The following is a 10,237-nucleotide window of genomic DNA, read 5'->3' on the forward strand; positions in this document are numbered from 1 at the left end:
GCCGAACATCCCCCCCCAGGCCCGCGCAAATCTGCAGCTCAGGCGGCTTTTAGCAGCGGGCGAGGCAGCCGGGGTGACTGGGTGCTGCCGGAGATGGGGTTGCGCTGCTGCGATCTGCGCTCTCCTGTTTGAAGAGCTCCTAGCCTAGAGCGGTGCTGCGGGTCCCTGAGCATCCCCGAGCCGCCGCAGAGGAACGGGGAGGGCGGCCTAGACCCTTTGCAGGAGGAGATGCCGCCCGCTCCTCCCCGAGCCGCTGTTCCGAAAGTCCCAGCGCGTTCCCAGCCTCAGGGGAGTCCTCAGGGGATGCCCTGGCTGCCACAGGTCCCTCTGTGTTCCCTGTCCGTGGTCCCACACCATGAGCATGGGCCCACACTGAGTTGCCTGGAGCCAGGGCTACTTTTCCCAGTGCTTTTTGTTTGCCCTTGTGTTTGTGTGTGTGTTTTTGTGGCAGTTGCTGAGGAGGAGATCCAGACTTGAGGCATCTTCCTCCTCTTTTGGGGAGACCCAAGTAAGACACAGTATGTGTTGAGCCCGTGTTTACACGCTGCGATGATGGCTCCTTGCTGTTGGACGGTGTCTAATGGCCTTAGGCTGGTCTATCTTGCTCAACACTGCACAGTTTAAGTCCTCATAGAGGAGCTTGAGATGCCTCCAGGAGGTAAAAACACCCGCAAAGAACCCGCTGGCCCATGTGTCCTAGATGGATTTATTTCTCATTTTGYCTCCTTTTACCATGGGAAGAGTGTTGATGCCTGGGCAGGCGGCTCCATTTTACCGATGGATGCAAACACACGAGCTGCAGCTTTTGAACCCATGGCTTCTGCTCCCTGGGGAGTCAGCCAAGAGACTGTGGCTTTGTGCAGAGTGAACCCCTTGGGAGACTTACTCSCAGCCTACAAAAACTTTTCCATCTTGGTTGAAGTTGTTATGYCTGGGGATCAGCATTGTCCTCTGCTTTGACCCCCCGGTACAGCCGCTTGCCTCTGAATGAGGCAGAGTATATGAGAGGAGGACACCTATAAAGCACGTATAGAAGGAACTTATAAAGTTGATTTTTTTTTTTCTTTAGCCTGATGGCCACATMCCTCCTCTCCTTGCAGCACCAGACCAGGGCCATGGTGAAGCCAGGGGCCAGCATCTCCGAGAAGCCCGAAAAGGAGCAGCGTGGAGGCGATGATGACTTCGATAACGTTCCCTTGATAACCCCGCTGGATGCCAGCCAGCTGCAGCAGCCCTTCCCGGACAAGGTGGGCACAGACTGCCCTGTGCTGGCTAGCGTGCTTCACCAGGGCTAGCACAATGTGGGTTGTGGGGGCCAGGATCCGCGCACACCAAAGCAGTGCTGAGAAGTTGTCACTTGTACCCCAGGACCATCCCCAGAGGGTGTAAACCCAGGCGCATCGCACACGTGTAGGGGTTACTCTGTGGGTCCTCAYTGGGTAACTCTACCTTCTCCTCCCTGGCAGTGACGTTTCTCACTAGTTTCCCTCTTTTCAGATGATTGTCAAGACCCGGACAGAATATAAGCTGCAGCAACAGCAGCAGAGGAAGTTATACATCCCGGGGATTAAAAAGCTGAATGTAAACCTCTACGATGAGGTAGCAGAAAAAGTCAAGGTAATTCCCATCYCTCTCTGCACACGCAAGCACTTCCACCACAGGTGTGCAGCCAACTCATGAAGCGACAGCYTTCCTTCAGGGCGGAGAAGAGCCAGAGTCCTGCCTGCACTGGCTGTTGCTTTGGAGTGCTAGAGAATAAGCTGATATAGGGAAGGGGTCTTCACTGCAAGCAGGAATATTTGGTGTTTCCTGGTACTTCCTGGGGCACTCATGTCCTTTGTATGTGCTGCCACTCACGTTGGCAGAGGAGACTTAGGGAGAGCTGGATGTGTCTAGCAAGGTATGCAGTGATCTGAGCTAAAAGATCTGAGCCAGATCCATTTTTGGCTTTGCGAGGTACAAGGTGATTTGAGCCAGGCAGGGTAGCAGTTTGCTACCTGTGCTTGCAGCTGGATCAATTCTCCCCCCACATCTCCTCCTTTTTTGGGCCCGACTGTGCTCCAGGGCTCCCTCCCTTTCTGTCCCCRCAGCTCACGGGGCTCATTCTCGTCACCATGGCCTTCCTCGCCTGCCTCCTCATGCTCGTCATGTACAAGGCGCTGTGGTACGAGCAGCTGAGCTGCCCCGAGGGCTTCGTGTTCAAGGTAAGGAGGGCAGGTGAGCCTGGCGGGGCGGTGAACTCTTTCCAACAGAGTAATGCCACAGAGTCCTGCTAGCTTGGAGGGCTTCGAGCTGCTCCTTTGRGGACTGCTGTCCCCTTTCCTTGGGACGTCTCTGCCCGTGGAGAATGAGCTGAAGGCCCCAGCAAACACCACATCTACAAAGACTCCTTTGAGGAGGAGTGGTGGGAGAGTGGTGGGCCTCGCACGTTCTCCTGTAGGCACCACCAACTGTCCCAGCCTCACAAAYGAGCTGAGGAGGGAGCGCTCAACCTGTCAAGGGTGGGCAGACAGCCTGGAGAGGAGTGCGGACCCTCAGCGGCCTCGAGACGCTGCTGGCTCCTCTTTTAGGCTCACAGGAGAGGGAGGAAGCGCTGTGCTCTCACAAAGAGTAGCCAGATCTTCCCTAGCCTTGCTGGGTGTCGGGGTGCAGACTTCCTTGCTTGCTTGGGGATGGATACTGGAGACTTGGAGGTGGGAGCCAGCCAGCCTGGTTGCCGCACAGCACTGGTGGATGTGGTGGGTGGGGGTGAGCAGTAGATGTTCCCTGAGCCATCACGGGAGAAAACAAAGGCTGAGCTGGATCCTAGAGCACCTGAAGTACTCAAGTCTTCGTGTCAGAGCTGCTTGGGTACAAGGTGGCTCTGGGCAGTTGGGTTTTTCCTAGTTGTCTCCTCTTGCTTTTCTTTTCCGCTCCGCAGCACAAGCACTGCAGCCCAGCCGTCCTCGAGATGTACTACTCAGAGCAGGAGGCAGGACCTCAGGGAAGTCTCTACATGGCCATCAACCACTTTAGCCAAGGCAAGAAGAGTACCCCAGATCAGCCATCCCCATGGATGCCAGCAGTCGGTTCCCTGAAGGAGGTGGAGAATGTCAAAGAAGTGGCAGGAGGCCAGCAGGAGTAGGGCAGGGGTCCAGCGCACGTGCCAGCTCTTGCTCCGGGGAGCATAACTCCGTCAGCACCAGTCCTGTTACCAAAGCCAAGCAAGCAAAAGACAGCCTTGAATGGGCACRGGGCTGGAATGAAGCGTTCATGGTGTCCTGTGGGATCTCTTTGTTCCCCACCCTTCTCCCGTCAGTTGGAACAATGTTGTCCCAATGGTTATTGTCTCCGTTTTCCCTGTCCGTGTCCGTAGCTGCCAGCAGGCAGGATCACGCCATAAAACCCTCTGCCGCTCGTGGTTTTCAGCTTCTCCACGGACCATTCGAATGGAGCGGGTCATGGCCCACCCGTGCCAAGCACCACGGCTGTCTGCATGTGACAGCCGCCTCCAGCTATGAGCACCACGAGGGCTCTTGCTTCCTCAACAGCGTGGCTTCAGTTTTGGTTGCTCTCTTTTGGGTTTTGCAGCTGCTAGTTGGCCAAGATCAGAAGAAGAAAGATGCAAAGCTAAAAATTACTTTGTTTACTTCCAGGGCTTCTAGATAGGGTCTTGTCTTTTTATTTATTGTTGTTTGAAACCTTGACGTGGGTGTGCTATAGCTGGCCTGCACTCGTGCTCCCCGCTCCTGGCTAGGCCTTGTGTTTGCCCCTCGACGTTTCAGCAATGGTGCTTTCCCCCAGTTGTGTGTTTCTCGAGAAACTGTGATCCTCAAGGTGAGCGCTGGCAGGGTTTTTCTGGAGAGCCAAAATGAACGTGAGGATGGGCAGCTTTTCTGTAAGCGACAATAAATGTGTGCTCTTGTCCCAGCTCGCTTGTCTCTCTGCCGGGCGCGTTCGCTTGACCCGCGTCCCCGTTGACCCAGCCCCACTTGCAGAGGAATTGCTTGCGGAGGAAAGGCTGCTGGAAAACAATGCTTTTCTGGGGCTTGTGAATCTCTCCTGTGGCAACTAACTGCAGTCTTCTCATCCCCCCTCGGAGAAGGGTTTAGTAATCCCTTCAGTTGTTGCTCTTCCTGGCTTTTACTGTACCCCATCCTCCATCACTTTGACATTTTTCACCGGGGAGCATCCTAGGACATAGAAACTGGTGACCCTGGACCAAGGGTAATGGTGAGCCATGGGTCACTGCGACACGGGGACAGCACATGGGTGTAGTTCAGGTCCTCCCTTGCCTGCCCACAGTGATCCAAGGAGAGCTGAAAACGTGGGCTCTTGTTGTGGGAAAGAGTCCCCGATCCATCCTGCTCCATCAAAACCCCAAGGGTTTAGTGACTGTGTCACCCTGCACCTCGGACRATAGGTGACCTCTAATATGGACAACTCGTGTCCCATGCGAGGTGGCAGGCCCGGCCAACTGTGAAATGACTGCGACATCTGCAACCCATCATACTTATGTGGTAAATTTTATTAACCTCGCGAAGAGGGGCAAAACTCACCGGCCAGCACAAATCTCCTGCTTCCTCTAGGCTCACCGGGGAGCAGTGCTGGCCTCTATGGTGGAGATGCAGACTYGTGTCCCCTCCGCCGATATTGCTGAGATTGCAGGCTGCGATTCCAGAAGCCAGAGACCAGCTGGACTGGTTAGGCAGGAAGGGTCTCTAAGAAGCTGGTCGTGGCCTTTCCACCAGATCCTTCTGATCCATTTACCATGTCCAGCCTTTCCTTGCTGTGTCAGAGGTAGGAGACATGCCCAGGATTTGCCTGGCCTCATCTTCCCTGGTTCATCCATAGCTCTTGTCACTGAATACCGGAATCTGTGTTAGAGCCAAGTATTTAGGCCATCACAGGCCAAGTTCCTTCTTGCGATGGGGACGGGCAACGCGCAGTTAGAAGCCCTGTGATTCATGGCCTGTGATGTGTGAGACTCCACGTGCACCCCGGGACCAGGGCACGGGCCGGGGATCACCGTCCTGCAKGCACTGACCATGGCTCAGGAGGCGAAGGGACTGGCCCAAGGTCTGCTGCACCGTGTGGAAAGAGCCCGTTCACAGCCTTCCTTAGCAGCATGAACAGCCGGTCTCCTTCTCCCCAAACTCATGCTCTGCTCTTGGGTACTGGCTCCATGATACGGAAGATGAGAACGTGCTGCCTGGGTCACCTGCCTGCGTGTCCACCAAGCCGGGCATCACTCATGARGCATCTGGAGGCTTGCAGTGCAGCCAGACTCTAGTTTCAGTACCTTGTATGCCAGGACTGGTGGGGTTTTATTCCAAGACCAAGCTGCAGAAGGCTCAAGTTACAAAAGGAAAGCCACGGCAGTGGCCAAATCATGAGGCCGTGATGATCATCGTGGGATCTCCTGCTTCAGCATTTTGCTTAATTCACCTTCTCTACATCTCAGCAGGTTTTCTGCATATTGTCCATAGGACCACACTTTCGGCTTCGTGGCTCTTGTTTTCTCTCTGCCAGGACAACAGGAAGAGGAATAGCACCCAGTTGCTTCCATCCTTTTGCTGGAACACAAGCTTTCTGCTGCAGAGGCACCCAGCACAGTCCTTCCACGCGTACCGGTGTGATTGCAGGCTGTCATGYGCTTGGTTACCAACACAACCCCCAAAGACAACCAAGAAGTGGCCTGGGGACAGGTTTTGCACCAGGGCTCTGCACAGCTTCAGCTGTGGAGACATGACCTGCCCATGTGGTTAGCCAAGTCCTACATGCAGCTGGATACTCCTGAGTATGTCTGAGTACTGACCCTCATCTCCCATTTATATGAACAATTTGGGGCTCTTTTTTGTTTTTTTTTCTCTCATTCAAAGTGGTTTGCTTCTTTACTTTTTCTCCTCCTTAACAGTTTTTAAGATCTGGTTTTGATGTCTCAGAGAGCAACAAAACGGATTTCTCCTGTAAAAAAAAAAAAAACCAATTCTGCCCCTCAATGCCAAGATCTAGCATTTGGGATTAGGATTCCTATGAAAGGTATCTGCAGGTCCTCACAGGGCAGGATAATATTTGTGCTGCCAAGGACTGCGACTCCCCATCCTGCAGACTGCTCCTCAGACTGTTACTGATTGTTACTAGTGGYGAAAAGCAGGGGTTTAGGTGCTTGGTAAAATAAATGCATTTAAAAGGCTGTCCTGTGCTGCATGTGGGTGAAGGGAGATAATCGTCTCAGGGGATGCAAAGTAGGAACTATATTTTTCAACCCGAACCTGTTACATGTTAYGAATTAAGAGGCCCCAAAATCCGCAGAGCTGAGCTGGTGGAGCTCATGGACCCTTTTATTCTCATTTAAGAAAAGAAAAAGCGAGAAAAYGTTAGTGAATCGCCAAGCTCGGGGAAATCCCAGTTCTTGAGATTTTTGCTGTACACAAAGGCCGTGAATTAGACAGAGACACGTGGAATGGAAAGCTGCTGCAAGCTGCGTGCCGAGGGCTTGCGATTCGCTGCTGTGTTTTGGCTATTGCACCGAGACCTGCAAGSCCGCGGGGATGAGGGAGCCTCACACGGAACCCATCAGGACCCACTGCTGCCCAGAGATCGGCAAGCTGATGTTCACTTTGGAGACCTTGTTCAGCAAGAGGAAAGGGAGCTGGCAATACTTGAAAGGGATACGTGTGTGATTCCAGCCTCGCTATATGGTACGTATATCTGTTATATGTACTAGCCGGAGCACCTGGAGAGGACGTGGAGAATCAGGGCTGCACAGGGCCRGCCCACGCCAAGGAGAGAGCCCCAAGGCCCCACGGAAGCAAGAACGGAGCTGAAACTTCTCCCATCAGCTCCTGACCACTGTCCATCTTCCGCATCCGTCTGCGTTCCCTTCTCCCGATTCCCTTCTCTATCGGATGAGTTTTTAAGTGTTGCCTTTGATGGGATTTCAAGGAGCAGCTGCAGAATGCTCTGGCTCTAGGGGGACCGGTCTGAACAGGAAAAGGGACAAACTATCCCCCCCCAATACCTGTCCTGGGAGGGTGTTTGGGACACAAGGTGGGCTGGTCAGGGCACAGCGTGCGTGTGTGTGAAACCACCCTGTCCTTTTAACCTCATTTAAGCAGCCTGCAAAACAACTTAGTTTTCAGCTCTTTTTATTTATCGCCTTGCTCAGGAACCATCTGATTTCGACTCTGAGCCGCCGCCGTCCGGAGCGGACAGCGAAAAGACACAAAAACCCACAGCGTGAGTTCAGGCAGGCAAATCTACTTGCGCCTTGGTTTCMGGGCGAGCGAAGAGCGCCCCGCGTGCCGGGACAGGCACACACAGCGTGGCTCTGCCTGCAGATCCCGCTGAGGCACCAAGGGACCACAGCCAAGCAGCTCCCAAAACACCTGGCTAACCCAAACCGCCGCCTCGGCGCAATTCTCCCCTCCTCGCTTTTCGGAGTACAATTTTCCAGCTTGTCCGCAGTGTTGTCGCTAGCTCCCGCTGGCCACGACGAGTGTTTTCCTCCTGCCTCACGCCCATGCGCTGCGCTGACCTTCAGGCTTTTTTCTTGGGGCCTTTAAACCCTCGGGTGGCTCCCTGTCCAAAGCAAATCGTGGAGGGGATCCTGGAAGAAGAGACACGCTTTAAGGCCCTGTTTTGAGGTCCGTCTTTGTGTGCAGCAGCAGAGGAAAAGCRCCTGCAGACAACTGTGAGGAAGGAGACCTGCTGGTAATTTTTCCTCACTATTCAAATTATCCCTTAGTTCTCCAGCCTCAGTTCCCTCACACATAAAAATRGATTCCAAACATCTGGGGGAAACCTGCTGGTGACAGTTTTTGCCTGTGAGGGTGCACGGCACAAACCTGGATTTATAGAATCGTTTCTCAGGGAGCGGGTTGGGCACAGGGACCTCCATGGCCTCCCCAGGGCCCGTTTCCATGGAATCTCCTCGATGCTGCTCCGAAGCCTCCACGCTCACGTCCATCGGCACGCCCGCGTCCTGCTTCACAGCAGCTCTCTCGTGCTTGGTGCCGCTGCGGGGACAAAGTTTTACACCCTCTCTCTGGAGCTGCCAAAGGAGCTCAGAGCGAGGAAGATGAAAAGCAGTTCACCAGGAAGCAACAAAAATAAAGTCAAAATCAGGCTTGGCGGGGATATACTGCCAGGAGGAAAAGAAACTTAGCCGTGCAGACTGCTAGAGGCAGCCAGAAGCCTCTGGAGAGGGTTCTGCCAAGGCCAAAGGGAAGATGAGTACAGGATCCCTACGGAGGTGCAGAGAAAAGCAGCAGCTCCGCGCTCACCTTTTGGTTTTTTTGGGCTTATCGAATCGGAAGTCGGCAGGGTACAGGTGAGTGCTGACCAGGTGCTCCTTTCTGTCCTGGCTGCTCTTGAACTTCTCCGCGCAGCCTTCCACTAAACATTTGTACTGAGAAGCAGGACAAAAGTAAGGAGAGAGAATACAAAATAAGAGAAATGAGGAGCGAAAAAAAAAAAAAAAAGAGAGAGAATTGAGTGCTCTCCCTCACAACCTTTTAGCAAACTAGAAGGTTAACGAAACTAACAGAAACTTAGGGAAAAAATTCYTGRCAGTGAAGGTGCCCTGGCACAGGCTGTGGACTCTCCTTCTCTGGAGACCTTCCAAACCCGCTTGGATGCAGCCCTGTGCCACCTGCTCTGTGTGACCCTGCGCAYGCACGGCTGGACTGGATGCTCCCTAAAGGTCCTTTCCAACCTTACGGATCCTCACCATGTTGTGCTTCTCGGCCAGGACCTGGAAGAGCGAGTCGTGCCACTCCAGGACGTGGATGTCCAGGAGGTGCGCGGAGGGGAAGGAGCGCTTGCAGCAGGCGCAGGCGTTGCGGTGCAGCGCGTTGTAGTGGTGCTCGTAGCCCTCAAGCGTGTCGAAGAGCTGGCAGCAGCCGGGCAGGTGGCAGCTGAACTCGGACACCCTGCGGGCGAGACCCTCGCACCACCTTCTTTGCAGTCGCGTTGAACAACCCCCCTTTTAGGCGGCTTCATCACCGACTTCACCACCCATTTAGTTTATTCTTGCTGCACGCGAGGAATCGCGAGGAWTCCTCGCGATTCCTCGCGTGCAGCAAGAATAAACTAAATGGGTGGTGAAGATCATGGGTGATGAAGATCATGGGATTCAGGTTAAAGCTCTGGCAGCGCTTCCCGTTTTCTCCCTCTTCAAGCAGGAAAAAACCCATCAGCGAAAATCCCAGCCTGGGATCTCCATGGGAGGAAACAGCACCCAAACACACAGCGGCTCCGCGATGGGATCCGCTCCCCGGGAAGGAGGATTCACGCCACTCCTAATGGTTTTTAATGTTTAGGTGTTGYGAACGTCTGATTTTGGCTTACTTGGGTCTTTCTGGCACCTCGTTAACGCTGGTGAGGACGTCCTGGAGGTAGAGGTGTCTGTGCACGTCGCCATCCTGCGTGGGGAGCAGGGAAAAACAAGGGGTTGGCAGCAGGAAACCGCGTCCCAGCGGGAAAACGCGGGGAAAAATAAATAATAAAACGTAAATATAGTAATATAAAAATATGAAGAGTAAGCGTAACAAGCTCCCGAACAATATCCAAAGGGTTGCCCAAGGAGATTTAAGGAGGAAAAGAGGCGTTATAGGAGGCTAAAGGGAGACGTGAAAAGAATGTATATGTAAAACAATATATACGTAAAAAAAGCAATAATAAGGACTTTCATGAGTAAAGACTATATAGACTTTCTGCTTTTTGAATCAAGTTTGGTCAATAAAAAGAGAAAAACCCAGAGATTAGGCTTTTTAGTTTGGGTTTGGTTGGGAGAAGAGGAAGTTTTTGAAGGTTTTAATTTGAACTTGGTCAATGAAAGGAGGAAAAAAAAAGGAGTCTGAGCTTTTAATTGGAGTTTGATGGAGGGGGGGAAAAAATAAGGATTTTAATTTGGCTGGCAAAAGTAAAATAAAGCTATATTTTCCAAAGAGCTTGGGCTTTTGAATTTGAATTTGGCAAGTGAAAAATAAATCAAAATTGATTAAATTGATTAAACTTTGAAATAAAATAAAAGCTCGGGCTTCTCGACGAGTTTGGTCGGCGAGAGGGAAAAACCACAAAGCAGCGTCGCCAACGCTAACCGCGGATAACAACAAATCGCTCGATATCCAACAAATAAACCACTCCACTCCATAACCGGCGATGATTAATGAGCGACAGTTAATGACAACTGTTAAATAATTGGTGAATAACAACAAAATAAGGAATAATGCGTGGTGATAAACAGGGGGGC

At 52.7% G+C, this 10,237-nt stretch overlaps 2 protein-coding genes across 2 annotated transcripts; one reads left to right on the forward strand and one right to left on the reverse strand.

Annotated features, from left to right (window-relative positions):
* The first annotated feature begins 1,115 nt into the window (after window positions 1–1,115).
* CALY (calcyon neuron specific vesicular protein) lies at window positions 1,116–4,214 on the forward strand. Its single transcript, XM_026040675.1, has 4 exons — window positions 1,116–1,247; window positions 1,498–1,617; window positions 2,091–2,204; window positions 2,921–4,214. Exons 1-4 carry the CDS (start codon window positions 1,116–1,118, stop codon window positions 3,122–3,124), a joined length of 570 nt encoding a protein of 189 aa, XP_025896460.1. The 3' UTR covers window positions 3,125–4,214.
* Window positions 4,215–7,113: 2,899 nt separating this feature from the next.
* Window positions 7,114–10,138, reverse strand: ZNF511 (zinc finger protein 511). The gene is made up of 6 exons (XM_026040686.1): window positions 10,118–10,138; window positions 9,334–9,602; window positions 8,714–8,915; window positions 8,268–8,392; window positions 7,830–8,000; window positions 7,114–7,591 (listed from the first exon to the last, which is right to left on the reverse strand). Exons 1-6 carry the CDS (start codon window positions 10,136–10,138, stop codon window positions 7,522–7,524), a joined length of 858 nt encoding a protein of 285 aa, XP_025896471.1. The 3' UTR covers window positions 7,114–7,521.
* Window positions 10,139–10,237: the final 99 nt, after the last annotated feature.

The sequence above is a fragment of the Nothoprocta perdicaria genome, unplaced genomic scaffold (assembly GCF_003342845.1).
Source record: "Nothoprocta perdicaria isolate Ctin4 unplaced genomic scaffold, notPer1 scaffold_260, whole genome shotgun sequence".
Classification (NCBI taxonomy): Eukaryota; Metazoa; Chordata; class Aves; order Tinamiformes; family Tinamidae; genus Nothoprocta; species Nothoprocta perdicaria.